The sequence below is a fragment of the Emydura macquarii genome, unplaced genomic scaffold (assembly GCF_026122565.2).
Source record: "Emydura macquarii macquarii isolate MOO-44397 ecotype Brisbane River unplaced genomic scaffold, CSIRO-AGI_Emac_v2 contig_1002, whole genome shotgun sequence".
NCBI lineage: Eukaryota > Metazoa > Chordata > Testudines > Chelidae > Emydura > Emydura macquarii.
Genome location: NW_027131139.1, coordinates 278,973 through 305,432, shown reverse-complemented (window position 1 = coordinate 305,432; position 26,460 = coordinate 278,973). Strand labels below are relative to the sequence as shown.

The following is a 26,460-nucleotide window of genomic DNA, read 5'->3' as shown; positions in this document are numbered from 1 at the left end:
CAAACTACTCCTTATTCCATCTCCCTCTGGGGCTTTGGTTGCTAGGTGCCATGTCCTGGTGACTAGGTTTTCCACTGATATGAGGTCGGCCTAGGCCAATCCTTTGCAATGAACTATTCAGGCTCAGACAGCGTGGTGACACATCCCCCACCCCATGACTCAGCCTGCCCTGAAAGCTATCCGTCCTTTTCCCACACTGGGTGGGCATGCAAAATAAATGGGAAATTGAGACAAACATAGGATTTGTAAAAAAAAAAAAATTACAGAAAATGTTAGTAAGATTTAGTATTTGTTATATGACAGCAACACGATTCAAGTCTACCAGGAGCATTTTAAATTAGTAAAATAAATCAAACATTAACTGCTAAAATGAATTAATTTACTGTAAGAGTGGCGTGGCATGGTGTATTGCCACCCTCACTTCCGCACTGCTGCTGGCAGCACGGCTGGGCTGAGCGCCTGGAGACCATGGCTGTGGAACCTGCCTGCAAAGATGCAGAGCCCTGTCTGGTATGGGGTGACCCGCAAGCCAGGGACCGCTCCCCCATGCACCCAGTCTCCCTAGCCAGGAATTGCCCACCAGCCCCTCCCCAAATGGCCCTCCCAGCCACGGAATACCGCCCCCTCACACAACCCCCTTGGGACTGTCCCCCCAGCATCCAGACTCCCCCAACACTGGGCTGGCACATATGCCTGCCTTGCAGAGACAGGGTGTCCTGTCCAGGGCAGAACAGCCCCCGCAGGGACTGCCCCCTCCAGCATCCAGCCCCCCACCCAGGAACTGCCACCCATGCACCTGCCCCCAACTGCCTCCCAGAATCCACCAACTTCCCCCAGCACCCAGCCTTCACAAGGACTGCGCCCCTGCACCCAACTACCCCATCCAGGAACTGTGCCCGAAGATCTAGTCCCCCCATGAGGGACTGCCCCCAGTCTCCCCACCTAGAGTCTGTGCCCGATGCACTGGCTGTACCCCCCTCCTCATGGCGCTAGCCCACTGCCTTAAAGCAATTCCATAGCTTCATGCTGCAAATCCTGACATCAGTTACTGCCAATGTTTTTGAATAGCTGATTTTACATATGACAACATTCTATGCACACGTACCAGAGATTAGAATTGAGCTGGATGTGATCAGCAAAAGGGCACTTTTGTGCGCTATGGACACATACAGATGATCACAAGAATGTGAGCAATGCTTTTAACAACATAATGCTAGGCTTGATAAAAGAACCTAGCGCTTAGAAGGTTAAGCTACTAAGTTTGAACCCCATATTAGCTAAGCTTGCTCTCTCAAGTGAGTAGCTGAAAGTTCAAACCACATTTAAAATACAGAAAAGAGTAAACCCCAGGTTCACAGTTTGCGGAACGTAAGCACTTCCCCAGGGCTGCTACAGCTGGGCATGCACTTTCACACAATGAGGAGGCACATTCGATTTGGTTCAAAGAGCTGATTCACAGTGCTTGACTTGCAGCACTGAAGCTGCTGCTCTTAGGGGGAAGTTGATGGTTTGGTTTTCCCATGACAGGAATTGATTCAGCACATAAAGAATCACCCTGTTCCCTCCTTATAGAAGGCGTGACACTGCACTTTCTGCATCAAAAATGACACTGCAACCTTTATCAATCCTTTGCAACCCTGTGAGCTCTAGAATAATCATCTGACATGACTGGGCCAAAAATCTGGTGACAAGTATGACTGACATGCAAAGTAGGATACAGTCAGCCTCCCTCTCTAAGGCTAGTCCTGAGATCTTCCACAGTGATTAGTTTTAGTCAACAACAGCCTTGCCTACATTAGATAGTTTTGTCGACGCAAGTTACAGTGGTGATCAAAAAGCACCGTAATTACAGTGCTTGTGCCCTACACACAGCACTCACTATGTCACCATAATGTGTCCACATCTGGTGCCCTAGCATCAACATTAGAGCAGTGCACAGTTGGCAGCTCTCCCACGGGGCAACTTGTCACTTGGTGCTGCTAGGAGTTGTGGGAAGGCATTTGGGCCGCAGTGCATCATGAGCGTGGGCTCTACATCCCATGATGCATTGGTTTCCATCCTGTCATTCCAGGGGTTTCCCACTGCTTTTCGTCGCATTTTTCAATAGTCCCCATTTCCCTACCACCCATCGTCTTTATTTGAAAGGATGGATCCTGTAGTGCTCTCCACTGTTGCTGTAAGTATTCTGAACACATCACAGCTGGTTGTGCAGTATATCATGCCCACCCAATTGGGTGGATCACAGAGATGGATTGCTTTGTGGGTGATTATGAGCAGCCTAATGCGAGGGCTGTTAGAGGGACACAAAGAGAGTTTGAATCAGGGAGGTCCTGAGGTACTCTTTTGACAATGAGCCCCAATAAGGTGTCTTTGTAAGCAGCAACAGGTCATACGGATTGCTACCCAGCTTGTACTGCACATCAATGAGAGGTGCAACCAGCATCTGCAAAAGACAAATAAAGAATGCTTATTCTTCAAACCATATGTCTTTATTAAATACCAATAACTGACAACACACACAAAAACAGGGCTGGAGGGGAGAAAGCAGTGAGGGCAGTGTGAGCGATCAAAATTCGGTGTAAGTCCAGCTCTCATTCTGGTAGCTGTTTGAAGGCATGGAATGAAAGGGGGTACGAAGATGGACCGGGACTCTGGTAGGCATATGTGGGTGGAGTCTGTGTGGAGGGCACAGACAGCAGTTCTGTATTGGCTGCAAGGGGGGGCGAGCATGCATAATTTCAGTCTGCAACTTGATTAGCGACTTTAGCAGCTGTTTGCTCCTCCATGGCTTTTATCATGCACTCATGACCTGCCACCACTCGCTCCTGGTTTTCCTTTCTGTCCCGGCGATCCGTGTGTCTCCATGCCCTTTTTACTTTCTTGTCCGCCTCAGAAGAGTGAAGGAGTTCTTGGAACATATTCTCTTTGCTCCCCCAAGGTCTTTTTCTTATCAGCTGCAGCCGTTTGGTGGGTGTTGGATGTTTGACTGCCAAGGCCACATCTGGAGAAGCACAACAAACAATGAGCAGTAGTATTACAATAACAACAGTTATTAGTTAAGCAGTGCAATAACAGCATTGATGCATAACCATTAAATATACCTGTCTCTCACTGTCCTGGGGCAAGCACACAGCTCCATGGTGAAAAAGGGCATGGTGAGTTTTTTCAGGAGGAGTTGGAGGGGGCCATAAACCTAGGGAAGAGGTTACGAGTGAAAGGTTGTTTGTGAGGGGGGGCATGTCTGGATGCAGGTCGAGAGGGACTAAATGGTAAATTGTGCCACCATTTTCCGCAGGCTGGGGCCATAGAAGCCGATATCTCAGTCCTCATAGTAAGCAGGAGTGCTCCGGTGCATCTCCTTCATGTGAGCAGCTTCAAACCGGGTCCCTATGCTAATCGCCTGTGAGCCGTTTTGGTCCCTGCACAAGTGATTGCCGATTGGTGCGGCAAAGTCTCCTTCAACAGTGGAAGGAACAAAGCTGATCTGCCAAGGAACTTTTGGCAGCTGATTTGGGAGTACACCTCCAGGAAAGTTTTCTTGAGAAAAGATTTCTGGAGAATTCCTGCAAGCTTCTCTGTCACACTGCCTAGCTGAAGAGAGGTATGGGAAGCACATGCAAACATCAACCGTTGTGCATTTCTATCCCTTCAACCACCTCTATAACACAAAAAAGCAAAGGAGAGTTTTATCTCACTTACACAAGCAGCATCCGATTAAAAAAAAAACACTTACCTGAGCACCCCTTTCCTGTATCCGACACACCAGAGCTGAAGGGCTGGGACTGGCTGCAACATTCCGGGGTCAAGAAGAGCTCCTGACTCCCCACCTCACCAAATGAACCAGTCCCCAGCCCTGGGCTGTCCTCCAACTTCACCTCCTCGTCAGTGACTTCTTCGTCAGGGTTGATTCTGGTGTCAGCTGGCTCCAGAGGTATCCATGGGCGTCATGGGAGTTGAGGTGGAGTCACCGCTGAGGTGGCTTCCAGCTCCTTACAGAAGCAGCAGCTCTTTGGCTCTGCATCAGAGCAAAGGTTTGCCTCCCTGGCCTTCTGGAAGCTCTGCCATAGCTCCTTGATTTTCACTCAGCACTGCAGTGTGTCCCGTTCATAGCTTTTCTCCACCATGGCTCGAGAAATCTAGCCGTAGGCATCAGAGATCCTACGCCTACAGCAGAGCTGGAACTGTACAGTCGACTCTCCCCAGATGCCGATCAGGTCCAGAAGCTCTGGTGTGCTCCAAGTGCGAGCATGTTTGGTGTGTGGAGCCACCCTAGTCAGCTGGGAAAATGCGATGTGAGCTCTCCATGCAGACCAAGCATGAAGTGGAATTTTAAAAATTCCTGGGACTTTAAATGGGGAGTGGCAGGTGGCTGAAGGGCAGCGAAGTTCAAACTGATGGTCACAGTGGTCAGTATGGGCATTGTGGGACACTTCCTGGAGGCCATTTCCCACGACATAACCAAACATCGTGTCTACACAGATGCTTTGCCAATCCACGTTTGTGGATAAAAACTCTACGCCTCTTGTCGAGGTGGTTTTATTTTGTCAAAAAACAGAAAAGTTGCATTGGCAGGGGTGATTTCAGTGTGTACCCCAGCAGTGTTTTATGGACAAAAGCGGGTTTTGGTTGACAAAACTCTTTAGTGTAGACCAGAAGTCTAATTATTCTAAATGGGGTTTAGGGGTCTGACTCCTGAGAATCAGCCCACACGGTCTGAAAGGAACAGCATATACCTCGGTCCTTTCCTCAAAATCCTCTGCTAATCCTGAATGTGAAAGCCCTCTGCCTTCAGACACTAACATGTCATGTTGTTGTACTACACAAACTTTGCAAACAGGTTAAAGTCAGCCAAAACCCAGTCCTTAGCATTATGCTGAATGGAAGATCTAAACTGTTTGTGTTAGCCTGGAATTCCAGCTGTTCATGCTGACTGTTTCCAAACTCTCAGAATTGGGAAGCTCAAAAATAAAAAAAAAGTATATTAGCACTATCCTTAGGAATAGAGTTTCACAAGTGCAGAAGCCTAGCAGTCTTTAGCAACTGCAACATCCATCAAGTCAGCATACAATTATTGTAATATTTTGGACTTTATATTTTTTATAATGCTCATGACCTATTTACAACTGAAGGTCAGATCACATGGTTCCCAACCTTTTTGATAGAAAGCCCCACTAGTTAACACTAGATAAAACACGCGACACCCCCCACCCCAGCCATAAACACGTAACTCCTATAAACACATATAATGATAATACCATTGCATTACATACATAATAATCATCATAAATAATCATCATAACCATCAATCATAAACGAAGCTAAGCCTTCCCCGGCGCAGCTGCCACCACATGCCCTGTGCGGCCCTGCCTCTTCCTGTCCCTCATGGACTGAGGGTAATGGAGGTGGCGGGCACTGGCGGATTGCCTGGGGTTGCTCCGGACCTCCACCGGCACAGGGCTACTCCACTCTGGTTGAGCGCCCAGCTGATTTGGGGCTGAGGGGCTGCTCCTTTGCTCTGGCTCGGCACCTGGCCAGCTTGGAGCTGAGTGGGGATGGGGAGGCTGCTCTTCCACTCCAGCCAGCGCAGAGCTCAGGGCTGCTGCTCCCTCGCAGGGGCGGAGGGGTGGTGGTGGTTGCTCCTCCACTCCAGCCGGCGTGGGGCTTGAGACTCAGGGGGCTAAATGACCTCAAATATTACTGAAGCCTCACGGACTCCCTGTAATCTTTGGTGCTCCCGCAAGGGGATCCCGCCTCCCAGATTAGGAACCATTGACTAGAATAAACTTGAATGATGCAGTACTATAAAGGGCCCATGGTGAAAATCAGTTTTCTACAAGTGCATTATAACTGGATCCTTAATGAATTAAGAATGCATTCACTGCATTCAGAACCTAGAAGCCTACGAGAGATGTGACAGACACAAAACTAATACCTCATTATGATTTATTCAAATTTAAATTCATTCTTATGCTTTGAATACTACAGAGGGTTGGAATCCAACTCAGAGCACAGCTGACTAGAATCCAAGAACTACACTGCAGGGAAAAGAATTCTCATTGAGGAGAATTAGCAGCATCAAATAAGCCAGGGATGGCTTCACCCCTTGCTGTTCACATTTCCATATTTAAAAATCAGATGAGCTGATCGCCTTTAGTTTAGCCTTGCAAAGCTGTTAAAGCAGTTTGCCAGACCAGGCACCAAACCACAGCCTGTTTTTAACCATGAAAGTACTGCTCCTACTTACTCGCACTGTGGTAGCGCATGAAGGTCCAAATCAAGTTCAGGACTCCCCTGAGCTAGGTACAATTCAAGCTAAAGGCCACTAGTGAAACTTTATTCAACCATCAAAAAAACAAAAACCAACAAAAACACACAACTAAGGCAAGTAGAATTTAGAAACTCTCAGAGGTCCAGTCACACTTCTCGAATCCTGTATAGCTGAACAAAAGAAACTCCTGCTCTAAGAAGTGTCCTCACAAATTTTAAGGTAAAGAACAAACAAATGTCAAGTGACAAGAGGTCACAGAGCTGCTAAAAGAAAACTTGCTAGACTAGTAACCCTAAGGGTATCGGTGCTGAGGAAAATAAACCTTTCCTAGTACAGTTAACTTTCTGGAGCACTTTCCTGGCACTGGCTTCAATGCTGCTGCCTCCAGAGTTGGCTTTATTTTTAAGAAGTGTAGTGTGTTCAAAACTGGAGCAGATTAATTCAGAATTGGCATAACTGACACACACTGGACATGAGCAATAGCACTAAAAGCCACTGCCCAATAAGCACAAAGGAAAGGTTAATTTAAAAGGGGATGGTGCACTTTCCTTTTCAATATGTATATTAGCTGAAAAAGAATACCTCAGTGGCATCTAATCATTCCAGGATCACCAGAATAGTCTCCAATCAAAATGAAATCTATACTGAACATCAAGCCAACTGGGAGGCTCTGGGAGCTGGTAATGACATATGGAGAGTTCTATTCCTAGGGAACCAAATCTAGATTTGAACAGGGGCTAAGCCACTAGTGATGGCTGCTCCTGCTCTGGGTTCTCAGGGAACTGGTGTCATCACATTTCATGCCAATTGGCTCCTATCTTGGTGTTCTGGCCACAGGTCCATGGCTGAATGGGGCTGGTGATGGAACGGCCTTTGCTCTCGCCCACAAAGGCGAGGAGAGGAAGGGCTTATATGAGGGAGAGGAAGATTTCATTTTATTTTGAAACTACCAAACTAAGCGACCAGTTACAGACAGTACAGTACCTGAAACACTCACATACAATCTCTGTCATGACGCAAAAGAACTCTTCCCTTAGAGTCCACTTTTGGCGTGGTTCTCTGGCCAGTGCTATGCACGTTAGGCAGATGATTAGAATGGTCCCTTCTGACCTTAACATCTATAAATCATGACAATCACACAGATGTACTGGTTGGTCAAGAGCTGCTCCCAACTCCAAGTGGCCAATGCCTAAGCAATTGACTTTAAGAATGAAGAAGCAATATTAAATGAAAATGACTTTCTATCCAAGCCAGTGCATTTCAAATTGTAGAAGTTCTAACAAGATAATCCTTCTACCCTTTGATAGGGAGGTCTCTGTAAAATTAACAGAACTATAAGAGCTATATGGTTCATGAATAGCACATTTGGAAGTGCTGTCCCCACAGGCCAGCAGATACCTTCTGCTGTTCATTACAACTATGGCCCTTTATTCCAAGTCAGACCAATACTTTGTTAAATACAAAACATTACGATTACTGAGAGTAAAGCCTTCACAATAAAAAATAACAGGGAAATATATGATAGACTGGAGCATTTCTTACTAAGCTTTTGGGATGCTGTTCAGGACAGCATATATAGCGTCTTTGAAATTAAGAGCATTAACTTCCTGGAGAACTATGACCAGTCTCTGCCTGAAAGGTCATTTCCCCTCACGCTCATTTACCGTAAGTATTCACCGGGAAAACTGAAGTCCTGGTTTCCTTCCAAGCCACAGGAATCCAAGGCATTTTACATAGTAATAAAGGCAGTGGGGTTCATGGATAGCTCAGCAAACATTCTTATTGAAAACATGAGCAGATAGTGAGATTGCTGGACAAAAGCCACTGTTGGAGACTGGCCCTAGATTTATCTTTAAAGACATACTGCAAGACTGAAAAGAGGTAGGATTGTACTTCAGACAGGCAGCATAGTTATGGAGACTATCAGTGGAAGGGAGGGCTACCTTTTCAGGAAGTTCTATGTCTGATGTCTCAGGACACCTCAGTTAGTCAACATTTTAGCAGCTGTCTACTAACCAGAGACCAACATGAAAGTGTGTAATGCCACCAGCAATGACCTGGAATGAGCAAGGAGGCTGCTGGAAAAGAGGGTGCAAGAATTCTGAACAGAGTGACCAACACAGACTCTGTATAGGGTTTCCATAGTCTAGGTTAGAGCAAGTCAGTGTGATAAGTCTGAAGTTACTCCCACTTTTAGTTGCTGGAAGGAAGGAGCTCTCCTCCTCCCTTCCCCCTTCACCTCCTGACTGTTAAGGGTAAGATCATTACCACAGGCTTTGTGTATCTCACCCTCATCCAGTCCCCACCAACACTGCTGCTCAGAACTAAACAATAGCTATGCAATGGATGATGCTTGTGTGGGACACTGGACTGGGACACTAAAGTCAAAACTCCTGACCATGACTAGAAGCATCATAAAAGTGAAGAAGCTGCCCAAGCAGATTTGGTTTTAAAACTTGCGTATGTTAATTAAAAAGAAAACCATAACTCACCTGACTAGAAATTGGGTTCTTTAGACTAGAGGAGTCTCGGAGTTATAAAAGACACATTTTTCAGAGTGTTGAGTACCCACAGCTCCCAATTATGTCTATGAGAGCTGTTGTTGCTCAGTATTCTGATAAGGAAAGCCCTTTAGAACTAGAGAGCCAGATCTCTTCCCTTTCAGTAGTGGGGGTAGCTCTATTTGCCAAGAAGACAATAAGCTCCTCAGGACCACATCTTCATATATGATTAAACAGTGTCTCACACATGTAGAACCCCATCATGAGTGTGGCATTTGAACAATAAGGCAAATAATTATCATAGGAATTGCATTCTACAGCTGTAGATTTTCTGCCCTCTCTCTCTAGATGTGTAGGTTTATTTTGAAGACTGCTGCCTATTGCTGAGTATTGTTTACATGCAAGCAAAGTGTTTTCCTTAAAAAATGCAAGTGTGCTGCTTTCTTAGAAAAAGTATTCTCTGAAGTAAGGGCTTGTCTACACACAAAGTTATTCTAGAATAGCTATTTCTGAATACCTTCATGTGTGGACACCTTTATTTCACAATAAGAGTGCCTTATTCATGTTTAGCTTAACCTACTGTTTCGCCCACTGGGTTAAGTTTAAACAGATAAGGCCTTCTTATTGAGGAATAAAAATGTCCACACATGGAGGTATTCAAGAATAGCTGTTCCTCTATAACTGCACAAGTAGACAAGCCCCAAGATTCTGACTTGACCAGCAAAGACTACAGAAGCAGAGCTCTTCACCATACAAAGCCACGCAAACAAACTTGTCTTAGTGAAGCTTTGAAAGGAAATCATCTCTAGTCCATAACCTCCCTGCGGTAAGTGGTGAGGGGGCCAAGTCAATTTGTCAGATTAAAAATAAAAAGATCCTGAAAAATTTGACAGTCATCAGAACAACCATGTGGGGAAACTAAAGGACAACATGTGACTATGCCTGGTTAATATGAAACCTACGAAGCCTGAGCCCGGCTTCATTTTGATGCAGGTTCCTACAATGGCCTTAAGACAAAAGGATTTTGAGAGACACCAGAACACCCTAATTCCAAATGTTCTACCTTTGTATCTCATCATACACTCCCATTAACAGGGTTACACAGTTATATTGTGGTGAGAATGTGTTCCAACCATTCTGCTCTCCCAACAACAAGGAGTACGTTTATCTATAGGAGAACAACTCCAGTAGAAATATGGCACACATCTAACGTGAGAGCACTATGCAGCTTTGTGAGTTCTACTGGACTGGTTCCAACACTAAAACAATAGCTAACTGATTCATTTGTTCTGTTCCAAAAAATTGTTTCACATTCTAAAAACCATTTTTACTGGAATAAAAGAAACTGATGTCATTTAAAGTGTAGGGCGTGGGGGTGGGTATTTTTACAGACCTCAAGGGGATTCATTTAATGACTTTGTGTTTAAATCTTCTGTTCTACATAATGCTACCCCCAAAATATACTTTATCTAACTACTGCCACCCAACACTGCATCCAGGTCCCACACCAGTCACAAACAGAAGCAGTATCAGAGCACTGGAGGTACCCGGTCAGCAGAAGTTTTGGGAGATGTTCAGATGAAGCTGCATCAGTGATCCAAACACTGCTCATATGATCTTGCATCCTTCATATTTGGAAATATTTGGCTGCTGCCACTTCAGTCCAATTGTTCTCGGAACTGGCCTGAGCTAAAATAGCTAGTCAGCAGAACAGAATTGATGGGATTTCTTACTCAGAGCTACAGAAAACAGTCACAACGAAGATCAACTAACTAAAACACACAAAGCTCTGGAAGAGGAAACATACCTAAAACTCTCACAGCAATCAACATTTGATTTGAAACAGAGTGGACAGAAGCAGAGTTTCTTTAAAGAAAAAGTCAGCTTGGGTATTTTGACAAACCTTATATCCAGATTTAATAATATAAAACCTAGAGTACTTTGAACGTGTGTAAATGAACAAATTTCTAAAAATAAGTTCAAAACAGAATGACACCAAGTAGCCAATTTTTAAAGAGAAAAATACTGATAATTAGCCTTAGTGTTTTGATAAGAGAATTCTAAAGCTTCCCATACTTCAAGGTAAATAAAACAAGTCTCATGTTCGCTAAAGGCAATAACTAAAACGAATACCAGGTTTTATTTTTTTTAAAACCTGTTCCTTATCATTCTGATTTTTCAGAGCCTTGCTAAATGAGCTGCATTATTGACCAAGACAATGTAACAGCTGCCGCCGCTATCAGACAAGGTATGGGCTAAACATCCTTTATAATTTGTGCCTTCACAGCACAGTATCATGGACAAACAGTTTGACAGAGGGCATGACAGCAAAAACACCCTAACAGCTCTCCCTCCCATTGTGAGTTCCATAAGACTGAACAGTTAGACAGGAATTTAAAAAATAAACACTGAATTTGTTGACAATGATAAATGTGATGACTATGCAACATTAAAATAAATATAGAAAATATTATTGTGAACCATTGGCACATTTCTGGGGAGAATTAGATAAATATTTAAACCAAAGTAGTCTCTTCAGAATACATTATCCTAATGCCACTTTCCATCAAACCTCCAAAGGAATCCTGTTTTATAAGCGCAGTTATTCAAGCTCGAGCATTAGTGACACATATAGAGAAGAGACCCTAAGTATTTCCATTCTAAGGCACTTTTGTCATTCAGAACTATCCAAGCCCTTGCCCTGTCAGGCTGAAGAATTATGGGTCTCTATGAAAGGGTAACATTTTTCTTCTGAAAGTCTGAGCCAAAATAGTTCAACTTCAGCCACTTTTGGGAACAAGTTAAAAAAAACAAAACTTCTTAAGACTTTGTTTGTTTGAACAGTTCTTATGCCAAAACAGCTGGGGACTGAAAATTGAAATTTGTTAGGGAAACAATCCTCTGAGGAGAAGAGCCTTTGAGTGTTCCAGTGAAAACTGGTTTTCATTTGGCCAACTTCTGAGCCCATGAAATTGCACTTTGGGCATGTGCGGTACAAGTGGTTTGACTTTTTGGTTCATAGCAAAGTAGGCTGGACTGCACATGTGCATCTGAAGTCTTTGCTCAACTCTAAGTCTGTCTGATCAGCCAGTTTTAGTAACAGGAAATGAGACTTATAGATTTCAGATGCTTTGTGCTTCTAATATTCCACTTCAAAACTAAACCAACAATATTATTTATTATTTTTGCCTGGCACTTCATAGACACACAATATGACAGCTCTTGGCCCCCTAAAATCTCAGTCTAAATAGACAACAGTGAAAGGAGAGGGAAAGGGGCTTCAAAGCCCATCCATTCACATTTTCCTGTTTTGGTGTATGTGTCTAGTGTTCATTCTTTGCCTATTTTTTCATTCATGCCTATTTTCTCTGTTTTTAAAGCATAAAATTGTGCAGCAATCATCCCAAATTTAGATGAGGAATTTGTGATATTTTTATATTTAAACCAAAGTTATTAATATTTAAAGACTGGCTGCATAAGAACACCTTTTCTACAATCTATTCTAATATTCAATTCTGTGCAGGCATCAAGACAGCCCGTATGGATTTGCACAACATACCTAAGGCCTTAGGGTAGAGAGCAGGGTCTCCAAAGAGTCAATTTTAGGTATGCCTACTATACAGGACAAGCTTCTACCCTTCCAGTTCATCAGGTATTTAAAAAATGCTTTAAAACATCTCTACAAAAAGTGCATCCTTGACACACATCAGCTTTTTTGCAGTTGTTCCAGCATATCTGGTGTAGATTATGTTCTCAAAGCACAAGATTTCTATGTTTTGCCAGAAAGACCTGAACAGCTTGGAAACAGTCACCAGTCTCTTTGGAAAACAAAATGCATGTGGTATTAAGTAAAAAGAATAGAGACAAAATATGTACAAAAGAAAAAAATAAAATGGAGTCAGGAAGGGGCAGGATATTTAATTTTAAACAGGACACATCCTGAAACCATTCCATTGTGCTCTTCTTTTACCCCACATATGGCAGTACAAATTATCAATGCAACATCATTCTGATCTTTAAGATGACTGGGCTTCCTCAAAACAACACATTGTAATTTAAGAATAATCACCATTTATATACTTATTGCTTTACATGTTCTAAACAGATGGACAAGCAATAACTAAGAAGTAGGTAAACAGTAGTTTACCACCATTTACAGGTGGGGGAAATTACCACACACAAATGTTAAGGGATTTGCCCAAAGTGAAGTGGTAAATCAATGAGACAGCTAGGATTATTACTCGAGTGCCTGGCTCCCAGTCCAGTACTTAGCCCATTAACTATACTGTCCTCAAGTCACTGGAGCTGTGGTGTTTGTCGTCTGCCAAAAGCGAGAGGATGGTACAATAGGTCTGTGACTTATTTAAGATACAGATCACAATTTTCATGTCTGGATGCTTAAGTGCATATTTAAGTTCCTAAGTATTAGTGGTTTGATTTTCAGAGGCAGAAACCACTAAGCTATTCTTTTATTACCTAAAGATGAATTTTGGACCCCACCTACAAGTGCCCAGGTTTCCACATCTTTGCAATTATATATAACTTTCATAAATAAATAGTAAGCAGCCAAGAGTAAAAACCTGTAAAAGAAGAACACCTCCAAAGAATTGAAGGTTAATGAAAATCAGCAGTGGAAGGCAGATTAGAAGGCATAGAGTAAGGGGGAATAAGTAACCTAAAAACATAGGCAAAATGTATAGTGTAATAAACTGATTACGAACAAGGAGGAACAGGAGGAGACAGAAATAGTTGATACTGATTACCAAATTCTTAAATCCGACTCAGACAGAAAAGTGAACCATCGGAAGAGAAGGAAAAAGACTCTGAAAAGGAGTTGATGTCACAAAAACAAGGAATGAAAGGCAGTAAAACAATCGATTTCACTGATACCAGCAATCTCTCAGAACTGGATATCCAACTGATGGAAAAGGACAGGAATGCAAAATGTGACGGGAAAGCAGAAAGATGGTCAAAGCTAGATAAACATATACAAACAAATACAAAATGATAAGACAAGCTGGGAGGCAAACTCTTGGCTTAATCAGAGGCGTGTTAAGGAGGAATTGCTGCAAGGCTGTCAAAGACACTCAACAACCTTCTCCCACATGCATGAAATTAGACTTCTAGGTCACAACCACTGGACCTAAAACTCTTATTTAGGTGCCTGAATGAGATTTTTAAGCTTGTGAATGCAGCAGGTACATTTAAGTTAAAAAAAAAAGAAGTTTGGACCAAGAGCCAGCATATTCAGATCCAATGCACCAGCAGTGCGGCATTGACATGCCTAGCTCAGCATTTTGTTTTCACAACAGCATGAGCTGCACCAGCACAAACACTGTGCCTCCCAGCCTTTGTGGGCTGTGTCACAAACATTAGCTAACAAGCACTCATTTGGTATTTAATATCCTGTTAAAAATATGGAAAGTCACAAAAAGGCACCTAGGGTCCTCATCAGTTTATTATGAAATTTCTAAATTTAGGGAACTTTTATAAAGCTTGCCCAATTCCTCTCCTTCCAAGGCCTCCCAATGGAAACAATTACTTGTTAATGAGTTAAGATAAAAATAGACATCTATTTAATGAAGTATCCTAGAGACAAAAATTAAACTAAAGCCCTGCTTACTTGAGACTTAAGTGGCCACACTGCCTAAATATAGTGACATCCTCTTTAGCATGGAGTAGTTTTATCCCAGAACAACTTGATTCACTGTATCCCAGGAATGCAGTCTGCACTGGGATGCAAAGTGGAGTTAAAACAGAATCACAAATGCCAGTCTAGACAACCTCAGAGCCAACGGTGTGGAATGGCTCTGAAATTGTTTTTGCCTTTCACACTAATACCCAGTCAAGAGGCAGGCACGGGAAACCTCATTGCAGAGTGGGAGGACTATGTCTGCAAGTAGTAGAAAATAGGTTTTTCTTTAACTTCTTTTGTAGTTATTGGATTCCAAAGTGCTCTATAGAACCAGAAGAATGGGCAGGTAGGTGGCACCTCTGTATTCTCCAACAAGCAGAGAATGAAAGTTCCCAGTGTGCAGCATGGGGGCAAGGAATGCAGAGAGCAAGCTGGGAAGGAACAGACAGCTGGAAAATGACAATATCTGTATCCTGTGTGTCACAGCATCTCCATGACTCGCTGCTGCACAGGACAGGGCACATCAGAAACACACTGGAGGGTTGGCTTTCCAGACTCCAGGCAGAATACATGAGAGATCCATATACTTTTAAAAATGCACTTCTACTCTGAAAAGTAACTGTATAGAGAGAGTTTATATTCCAACATAGCTGCATAAATAAAGTGTCTGCTGATTGATATGAATTTTTTCTGGTCACATATCAACAGAATTATTAATTAAGGCCAATATTATCAAATGACAAAGAGATCTGATTTTCAGAAGGCAGGTAGCTCAACGCTTCCTGAAAAATCAGACCTCTTTACATGCAGAGTACTCCAAAAACTCAAACACTCAAAATCATCTTTCACTTAAAATTTTAGGCCCAAATTCACAAACTGTAGACATCTGTATAACCACATTATCTTCAAATTATGCCCTCACTTATATACTTGCTACACCCTGCATTACAGCAGCTCAACGGGAATTCTCAAAGCAGATGATGTTACTGAAGAAGTCTCCTGAAATTGGGATCCCTTCAGTTCCTTTGGTGACTAAAACTGTGAAACCATCAACTGAACAGCTGATCAAATATAAGCTGCCAAACCAAAACTTTTGAAAAAAAACCTTATGGATGCTTTCAACTCTTCCTTGTTAGTTTGGGGTCAGTTATCCATGGTCCCTGCTGAAGGATTTTATAGTGCCTGAATGCTGATAGCTGTCAAATCACCAACCAAAAGCAAAGAGCTCTCAAATCAGGACATGTTTGTTGAACACTGGTCATCCTGCAGAACTATACTCTGAACACATTGCTCTAAACACTATTTTTCAACTGTGAAAAATGTGAAAGATTAGAATATTTTTGTCGTTTGAATAATTGAAACATAGAATTTAGTTTCATTTTGTGAGTGAGAGAGAGAACATTACAAGATGAGAACTTAAGATTTAAGTTGTTCATAAAACACAGTAATTGTGCAGGCAGACAGCAGCCATCCTGGGCACACCAATACCTTCCACACAGCTTAGAACTATCAGAATACATTTTTAGTGCCAGGGCTAGCCCAAATAAGTTTACCATAACAGCCAGAAAAGGTTTAAAATCCCAGCCTTTTATAACATTCCCCCCTCCCAGAAAACACCATAATTTGGGCTACCCAAATCAGTTACTGAATTGAGGCTATGCTCGTGTCTGGAGTCTGTGAATGGTAGAAAACTTCTCCAAACCTCATTTACAAAGAAACCCATAGAAATAAACCAGATATGCAATTCACCCTCAGTCCATCACAGTGAAAACAGCAGCACTGCTAGGCGATAGCTAGGGGGTGCTGCAACAACATTCTAGGGACTGATGTGATAACCAAGAACAAAATCGGCACTTGCTAGCAGTGAGGTTCAGGAAGTGGGAAGAATTAAGTTCTTTTTTATTTAAATTATTCATGTACTGAATTTTCACATTTGGTGAGAAGTTAACATAACCCTGAACCACCAATTTAAATGGCAAGTTTTAACTTGGATCAGACATGAACAGCGAATTATGTCTTTGATATAGCCCCTTAATAAATCTCAATTTCAAGGAACACCACTGAAGAGAATTCATAATCCTACCGGACAAAGTTTCAAAGGATTCCCTTTATATGTGCTGCAACTCTCCAGTTTGTTTCCTTCCTTCCTTCTTTCTCATAGCCATTTCTCAGCCCCAGTTGACACACTTATAATCCCGATCACCTTCCCCAACTATTCCCCACTTAACAAAAAGTGCAGCCTTCTTTGGCTCAGCTGGCAACCTGTGTGATAAAATTCACCCCTCTGAACCATTCCAATGCTGCACACTATCTGGCCTACCCTGTACTCCTCCTGCCCACCTGCCCAAACTCAGAGACTGGAGACAATACTTCTAGAAGTACAGATCTAAAAATCTATTGGCTCATCAATATACATCATGAGCTATAGCAAAGAGACAGAAGCCCTATAAGGTTTTGCACTTGCTCCCAAAGGTGACAGCTCTGAAAAGTGCATTGTATAACCCTGCAATGTCCTTCCAATAAAGACTAATTTAAAGGGTGAAGAGAGTCCTAAGATTAAACCAGAATTAACATTTTATTTTATTTAAACTCTGTCTACACTAAAGAACCTCAGTATGTTACCAAATGAACTTGCACAGGTGCTAGCCCTGGTTCGCAGCAGTGCAGTGTGCCTACATTAAGTGTTTGCACTGGTGTAGTTACATCAGTCCTTAATGTAGACAACGACTAAGGCTTGGTCTATACTAGACTGTTTTGTTGGGGAAAAAAAGAGTGCTGGTGAACACACGGCAATCACTGCCCTGCCGACAAAACTGCCCTGTTTTTTCAACAAAATAAAACCACCTCGATGAGAAGCGTAAAGCTTTTTTGGGCAAGTTTAAGTGACACAGCGTTAACAGCGGCCACTGCCCTTGGTTATATCGCTGTAAATGGCCTCTGAACTATCCCACAATGCCCATCATGACCGCTCTGGTAAGCAGTTTGAACTTGGCTGCCCTGCAGCCATCTAACCCTGCCCTTTCAAAGCCTCAGGAAGTTTTCGAGTAACTCATCATGGAGAACTCACTCCACAGTGGCAGCAAACTGAGTCTTGCCTGACTGCCCTAACTACAGGGAGGTGTAACTCCTGATGTGCAGTGCAAAGCCAGGGAAAGAGGTGGGGCTGTCTCCTCCCCCCTTAAGGGGTACTGGCTGAAGGTCCTGATTTATAAGGCTGGCGTGCTGACCACCCTCCTCTACTGCAGCAAAACCTGGACCGTTTACCAATGCCACATTAAGACCCTTGAGAGCTTCCACCAGCAGTGCTTGTGCTGAATCCCGGGGATCAAATGTGAGGACCGCCGGACCAGCACGAGTGTACTCCATGAAGCTGCATCCACCAGCATCGAAGCCTTGCTCTTGAGAAATCTACTCCGATGGATGAGCGACTGGGTCCGGATGTCTGAGAACCACCACCCTTGCCAGGTTCTCTTCTTCCAGCTCTCCGTTGGCCAACACTCAAAGCATGGCCAAAAGAAATGGTAAAAGCAATCGCTCAAGGTTGCCCTCAAGCACGGAAGTTTTGACATCAACGACTGGGAGGAGCAAGCTGCTGACTGCTCGGTGTGGCACCACCTGGTCCATCAAGGTGTGCCACTTCAAGGCCTAACGACTCGACATTGAGGCAGAACAGCGGTCGCAGAGAAAGGAGACCAAACGGGGCTGCGAATCCCACTCCCCTATACTGCAACATGCCCCCAGTGCAGAAGAACGTATGCATCCAGAATCAGGCTCCCCAGTCATCTAAAGACCCACCAAGCCTGGCAGATGTCATCCTCGACTTGAACTGCCGCCCACCTGGTCTTTGCTGAGCCAGGGCAGGAGGGTGGGGGACACCAGGGCAACAAAAATGATTAGGGGGATGGAGCACAGGACTTATGAGGAGAGGCTAAGGAAACTGGGCTTGTTTAGTCTGCAAAAGAGAAGAATGAGGGGGGATTTGATAGCAGCCTTTAACTACCTGAAAAGGGGTTCCAGGGAGGATGGGGCTAGGCTGTTCTCGGTGGTGGCAGATGACAGAACAAGGAGCAACGGTCTCAAGTTGCAGTGGGGGAGGTCTAAGTTGGACATTAGGAAAATGTTTTTCACTAGGAGGGTGGTGAAGCACTGGAATGGGTTACCTAGGGAGTTGGTGGAATCTCCACCCTTAGAGGTTTTTAAGCTGAGGCTTGACAAAGCCCTGGCTGGGATGATATAGCTGAGGTTAGTCCTGCTTTGAGCAGGGGGTTGGACTAGATGACCTCCTGAGGTCCCTTCCAACTCTAATATTCTATGATTCTATCTGTGCAGCAGCTTTTGCCTCAGGATTGGCTGCTTCCATCTGCTGCTGTCTGAACTTAAAGAGAGAGCGTGTGGACACACACACTGTGCCCCAACACACACAGTCTCTCTCTCTCTCTCTCTCTCTCACTCACACTCTCCCTCCTCTCTCCCCCACCCCCACTTCTGTGGGCTTCTTGTGTTTGTGCTCAGCAATGTCAGTTTGGCTGATAGCACAGTTTAAAAGCTGCTGTCAAACTAATAGAATGCGATTCAGAAACCAACATGTGATGCTGTGCCTACCCCATGAGGCATTATAAACCCTTCCCAAAGCACCCCGCATGCAGTTGCACAATGGGATAGCTACCCACAGTGCAAACTGCTCCCTGTGTCCACAAGTGATAGTGTGTGAATGCACTCCACTGACACAAGGAGACAGTGAAGACATGCAACAGCAGTTTAATTACAGCAGTGGCTGTATATGAACAAAACTTGTGTTGACAAAACTTTCTAGTGTAAACAACGCCTAAGTTTCCATATTTCTCCCATTTTTGAGGAGCACACTAAAACCATAAAGGATTTCCCATTCTCAAAAGTCTTGCAGAAAAGGAGTCTTGCAGAAAACCCTGACAATTGTTGACAGTCACCAATGACAACATTAAGTTTCAGACATCTAGAGAGCCTTCACTGTTTCCACAAAATCCTTAGAAGTATCTCTGTTATTCTGACCACATTTAAAGTAGACAGTTTGCTGTTTAAGAACTGCATTTATTTCTACTGCCTCTCTCTTGCATGGTGCAACTTAGTGATTCTTAAGGTGATCTGACCAACAACTAAAAATGTCTTACCCACGAATGTCGTGGGAAGACATTTCTGATCTGATTGATTAGGATCTCTAGTCTAGCAGAAAAAAAGCATAATGAATTCCAAGATGGGAACTGAATCTAGACAAATTTACACTAGATATAAATGTATACATTTTTAACAGTGAGGGGAATTAACCACTGGAACAGCATACTTAGGGGCACTGTGGATTCACCATCATTTGAAGTCTTTAAATCAAAACCAGGTATTTTCTACAAGATATACTCTAGCTCAACCAAAAGTTATGGGTTTGATGGAGGAACTACTAGATGAAGTTGTTAGAAATAATCAAACAGGTTGTCCCGGGGGTGTACTGGGGAGACGGAACCCTTTATTGCCTGCTTGTTCCACTTCCACGCTGGGAGTGAATAACGAGGGGGTTACTTTACAATCCTTTTATCCATAACGGTATGTAAATGTATACATTTCCAGCAACTTCCCATAGACCCTTATTTGGTTACATTGACACCTATAAAATGAATATTAACAGCTACATAATGACTACAATTATACTGCCCGTTTGTTGTTTACAGGATTACCATACAGAGGGTAGGCACATAACCTATAAATTTTACACTAACATTCTTTAAAGTAAAGGCATGCCAGGGGGAGGAAGAAGATAATGCTTTTTCCTCCCACCAATGCCTTGCACAGGAATGCTGATATCCCCTGCCCAAATGGCAGGAACGGAGGAGAAGAGGAGAGATAACAGACTAACTAAAATTCACAGAAACAAGATATGCCCTTGCCATGACGCGTTCCCTGTAATTTAGGCCTGGCCACTTGTCCAGCTTTTAACTTTTTACTCTCCTACAGAAGTTACACAGCCTGTGTTATGCTACAGGTCAGACCACAAAATAATGGTCATTTCTCACCTTCAGATCAATGAATCCTCCCACAGATGAACAAACAGGCCCAAAAGCAGAATCACGACTCTTGAGGCCCCACTCTCATCCACCATAACATGAGCATCTTACAACAACTCCCTAGTAATTATGAAACCCTAACAATCTTTAGAGTGGCAGCTGTAATTATATTACCTAAGTAAGCAAAGACAAAAAGCTTTCTATAAATCCAGTCCCACAAGTATCAGAATAGCCTGTATACACCTGTAGGGACTTGAAATCTCCTCCAGAGGGACAGCATTAGTATCTTCAGAAGAGTATGAGGGCTGCATGAAATGGAGCAGATAGCCACATTTACAACAAACGTGGTCGAGCGTAAATCCCAGCATACAATCCTCTACCTTGACATGAGCAGTCTGGAAAATACTGGAAGCAGCATCCCGATAGAAAAAGGCGGTGGCTGTGGGCTATACTTGGCCTCATCTGTTGTAAACTAAGTAAACATCAAACTTCATGAGAGAGCTTTGCAGATGATTAATAAAATGAGCCACAACAGAGCAGTCAGCCCAAAACATGCAATCAGAAACTGCTTGAGATCCCTGGGAAACAGTTACTAGCCCCTGAAGGCACTTTGGGGGCCTGCCTGAATCCATCTGTAGAGCCCTGCAAATCCGTGGATACTTGCTTTATGTCCACATCCAAGGACGCAGATATCTGTGGATGATTTTTGCAGATCACAGATGGATGCGGATCCAAATTTTATATCTAATGCCCAGTAAATCTGCACATATCCACTTTATATCTGCATCTCTGGACACAGATATCTATCCATGGATCACTTTTGCGGATCAGATGCGAATACAAATTTTGTATCTCCACAGGACTCTATCCATCTGATCCCGCCAGGTGGCAGGGTGCACCCTGTATAAGCCCCCAGCACAGCTGGGCTAACAGATCTCTCACACAGGGTCCCAGCAGTACAAGAGGCAAGGGCTCCTGACCATAGACGGCTGCGTCCCCTACACAACCTAGGCTAGAACAACACAGGCTGTTAAGTGCTGTGATTTCCCACTCCCAAGGTAAAGACACTGCCACCAGACCCTGGCCCTACAGACCAGACCCCATACACTGCCTGCTCCCCAGATCACACCCGAGACAACACCAGACCCCCTCACCCCCGCACCATGCTGCTCTTCAAGTCCCATCCCAGAGAACTAACTCCTAGCACCTCCCTGTATGGGAGCACACCCCATGGTCCCCAGTACAGGAGCCCCTCGCCTCCCTGCTCCCTCAGTACCAGAGGGACCACCGAGTGCTAGGAGCCCCAGCTGCAAAAAGATCCCCCAATACCAGGGAAAACCTCCTGCTCCCCCGGTACCAGAGAATGCTCTCCATGCCCATCTCCACCCTTCCCCAGCAACAGAGAGCCCCTGTAACCGCCATATGGGAGAGCCCCCTATTGCCCAGACCCATGAGAGCGCGAGCATGAAATGGAGCAGATAGCCACTTTTTATTAATCATTTCATTAATCATACCGGACAACGCCCCCATTTCCCCCCTCCCCCCAGTCCCTCCCCAGTGTTCTCCAGACCGGCCAGTACCACCATTACCTGCATCCAGCCCCCAGGTACAAGTGAGTCGCCCCATGTCTCCCCTACGGGGCAGCCCCACCCAACCCGAGGGGCCCCCGCCAGCACCCAGCCTGCAGGGGACAGCCCCACCCGCTGCGCCCCACGCCTCAGCCCAGACCACAGAGCCCCCAAGGATCCGGCCACCGAACGGCCCATGCCAGATCCCCCCGCGCCTGACTGCCCCCGAGCCGCACAGCTTCCTCGCGCCCCGTGCCGGACAGCCCCCCCGCGGCGCCGTACCGGAGAGCCCCCCCCCGCGGTGCTCCCTCCCGCCGTACCGGAGAGCCCCCCCCCGCGGTGCTCCCCCGCCGTACCGGAGAGCCCCCCCACGCGGCCTCCCCGCCGTACCGGAGAGCCCCCCCCCCGCGGTGCTCCCCCGCCGTACCGGAGAGCCCCCCCCCGCGGTGCTCCCCCGCCGTACCGGAGAGCCCCCCCCCGCCGTACCGGAGAGCCCTCCCCCCGCGGTGCTCCCCCCCGCCGTACCGGAGAGCCCCCCCGCGGCGGCCGTGGCGGGCTGGCGGAAGGCCGGCGCCAGGCTCCAGGTGAGGAAGGCCGAGAGGCCCATGAGAGCGCCGGCCGCCGCGTAGGCCAGACGGAGCCCGAGCGCCCGGCTCACCGCCATGACATGAGAGAGCGACACTGGCCTGAGTCCTTGGCCCCCGGCCCTGCCTCACACCCAGCACCCAGCCCAGCCCGGCCAGGCCCCGCCCCGCCCGGAGCGGCCGCAGCGCCCCCTAGCGGCGTGGAGGAGCGAGCCGACTCCCCGAGCTGCCGCGACCGCAGGGCTGAGGCGCCACGCCGTCACGGGTGCAGTCTGTGCCCACGGAGTCGCGGACACTCAGGCAACACGTGATGTGCAGCGCGGGGCGGACGCGGCTGCAGTCGGTGCCCACTCAGGGAAGAGCTGGGGCAGTCTGCGCCCACGGAGTTACGGACACGCATGCAACACACGTGCAGCGCACAGACACCGGAGCAGAACGTACCGTGAACACTCGGGCAACCCGTGCAAAACGCATGTGACGCAGTCACACAAACAACCTGCCGCATCATATGGGTGAGGTGGGGCAGATGCAACACAGGAGCTGTGTTTGCTGTTGGACCACCTACCTTTGGCGGAAGGGCCAAATTCCCAGCTTCACAGAGCTCTTCATCGGGGCTGGGGCTCTGCAAAGCTTGTCTCTTCCACCTCCAATAAAAGATGTTACCTCACCCAAGTGTTCAGCCTGCCACACACAGTCACATGTGTAACATGCCCATCAGAAGGGATCCTCCGATCCCCTCAGGTTTCCTAGGGAGAGGAGGGGATGCTGATGCTTCCCATCCCCCACACAAACACCAAATGTTAATTACAAACAAGACACAGTTGCTCCACTATGCCACATATTCAAAGTGGCATCTGACTTTGGGTGCCTCAGGCATTCAGAAATGGAGGCATCCAAAATTAGTGCCTCCCTTTTCAAATTGAGACTTAACCTCTCTGCCTTGGCTTCCCCTTCTATAAAATGGAGATATTAAAAGTCATCTGCCTCAAAGGGATGTTCTAAGGATTCATAAGAAAGTTTGTAAAGCACTTTGAATGTCTGAAGCTCTGCATTGGTGTGAAGCAATATTATTGTTGCACACTGTTACCTGTCAGTAACCGTAGGACGAGGCTGCCACCTAAAGCTTAAACTTGTTCATGTTTATAGCTAAATAGGGCGGGCACGCTGTCTGGAGCTCAAAAATTAGTTATTTTTGCCTTTTTCAAAAATTCAGATTTTCTCCTTATATTCCCAATTTTGCTCCATTTGTCAAAATGATGCTTACAAATCCAAGAAATGGATATCTGCTGCCTACACAGTCTCTGCGTGTGCGTGTTTGGATAGTGCTGGGCACAAATCATTGTTACTACTAATAATTAATAACAGCATAAAAGTCAGACAGATGTTTATAGTATTTATAGACACCAACACACACACACCGAAGTTGTTCCAGTTGTTAGTTACTCTGACACTGTTTTGGGGTTACCTGAGGTAATGAATCACTATCACCTGTTTACAGCAGGAGAGAACTGTGTCTGTGTGCACCAGGGAAAACTTTCCCCAGCCACGGGCTAGTGGCAACACAGCTTCTGATAGTAGCAGGCTGTGGGCACTGGGAGGCAGGAGAGGACCTAGTGAATCCATCCCCTCTCCTGAGGAGCATAGCAACAAGAGGCCAGGCACCTACAGAGAAAGGAATGAGCACGTTCAGCTGTCTTTGAAGGCAATGGGAGTCAAGGGAGCTCAGAACCTTTGAGGAGCTCAGCACCCTGCAGAATTGAGTCTTATGTAATGGTTTCAATCAAGACAGCAGGACAAAGTAGCTCAACCTACATCTCTTCCACAGCCCAAAAAGCTTTACCACTTTACCCAAGCAGGGAGTTGTGTTGGGTAACCCCGGGCATGGTTAAAGGATTGTGCCATGGGCAGGTGGCCATTGCAGGGCTCCTGCCACTGTGACCTGCCATACTTGCAGAGAACTCATGTTGGATGAACTCAGCTGCACGTTACTGGGCCTGGTACAACAGGTATTAATCATGGGCAGTTAGTGAACCGCCTGTTAGGGGAGGCTAGCCCATGGCCCTGTCTCTTCCGCCTGAGCCCATGCCCCTGCCACTCCCTTCCTCACCGCCGCCTGGAGCTGCCCCCCTGTACGGCAGCTGGAGGAGCCCCACTCCAGCTGGCCCAGTTGGCCGACCCCAAGTCCCAACTGGGCGACCCCGGCACTCCCAGCCACGCATGGCCCAAGCTGCCCTGAGTCCTGGCCAGGTGGCCCCAGAGCTGGGTAGCCCCAGCCACCCAAAGTCCCAGCTGGCAGCCCTAGCACCCAGCAGCTCCAGCCATGTGTGTCTCGAGCCACCCCGGAGCACCAGCAGAGTGGCTCCAGTGCCGGGCAGCCCCAGCCACCCAGAGTCCTGGCTGATTGGCCCCAGCACTGTGGCCGGGTGGCCCCAGCCACCCGGGAGCACCAGCAGGGTGGCCCCAGCTGCCTTGGGTCCATGCCAGGCCCCAGCAACCTCGGAGCACCAGCCGGGCAACTCCAGCTGCCCCAAGTCCCCCCCAGGTGGCCCCAGTGCCGGATGGCACCAGCTGCCCCATGTCTCAGCTGGGCAGCCCCAGTGCCGGGCGATCTCAGCCACGCATGACCCCAGCTGCCCCAAATCCTGGCCAGTAGCCTAAGTGCTGGGCAGTTCCAGCCACCCTGAGTCTCAGCATCCGGTGACTCCAGCTGCCCTGAGTCCCAGCTGGGTGACCCAAGTACCTGGCGGCTCCAGCCACCACAAATCCCAGCCGGGTAGCCCCAGCACTGGGCGGCTCCAGCTGCCCTGAGTCCCGGCTGGCGGCTCTAGCAGAGCGTGGCCCTAGCCAGCCCAGAGCACCAGCCAGGCGGCCCCAGCTGCCGCGAGACCCAGCTGGCAGCCCCAGAGGACCCAAGTCCCAGCTGGTGGCCCCAGTGCCAGACGGACCCAGCCGCACCCCAGAGCACCAGCTAGGCGGTCCAAGCACCGCGTGGCCCTAAGTCCTGGACCAATGTCTGGCTCACCCCCCCGTCCAGCCCCACCTTGTTCAGTGGAGGCTGAGCAAGGACTGGAAGAGCTGCTGCAGTGCCTGCCCGGGTATGCCCCTGCCTACCTGTGTTGGGAAGAGCAGGAGGACACAGCAGGAGGGGGTGGGTCTTCAGGGTGAAACGTGGGTGAGGCCACGCCTGGTTGTTTGGGAAGGCTAAGACCTTTCCCACCTATAATACCCAGCGCCCATGGTATTAATGTTTCTCTTAATCCTCCTCTCATTGCTACAAAGCTCAATCAGGAAAAAGAAGATATTCAGATATCTTCTTTAATTTATGTGATGGGGAAGCAGGAAGAGTATATCTTTAAGTCTTTTGTTTTTACTGAAGACAGTCACAAAGATGACAATGAAAGGATTCTGGCTATGTTAGATGCATACTTTATATCTCAGAGAAATGTGGTTTATGAAAGAGGCATGTTTTCATTGGAAAATTCAAAAACCAGGAGAAAATATTGAATATTTTATGAAAGCTCTGCATGCATTGCTGAAAACTGTGATTTTGGGACTGCAAAACATGAAAATACCAGAGACAGGCTGGTTATTGGGGTAATAGACAAAAGCCTCTCACAACAACTACAATTAAAGACAAACTTAAATCTACCCTCAGCTATACAGATAGCAAAGCAGTCTGAACTAGCAAAATAGCCGAAAAAAAGTCAGAAGCAACTTGAAAAACCTGAAACCGGCTTAGAAGCTGTAAATAGATACAGCATAAGTGCCAAACGTTATTACCATAAAAGCCCTGATGTGATGAGGCATCCCAGGATAACTGCAACATCTTTCAGACTAAATGCACAAGATGTGGAAAATTTCATTGCTCAAAACGT

General features: G+C 46.2%; 1 protein-coding gene across 1 annotated transcript in view; it reads right to left on the bottom strand.

Annotated features, from left to right (window-relative positions):
• SLC48A1 (solute carrier family 48 member 1) overlaps nucleotides 1-22,719 on the bottom strand; it is a 29,314-nt gene extending 6,595 nt beyond the window's left edge. The window contains exon 1 of the mRNA XM_067544578.1: nucleotides 22,527-22,719. Within this exon, the coding sequence (XP_067400679.1) occupies nucleotides 22,527-22,665 (139 nt within the window). The 5' untranslated portion in view covers nucleotides 22,666-22,719. The remainder of the gene's footprint in view (nucleotides 1-22,526) is intronic.
• Between the last annotated feature and the right edge of the window lie 3,741 nt (nucleotides 22,720-26,460).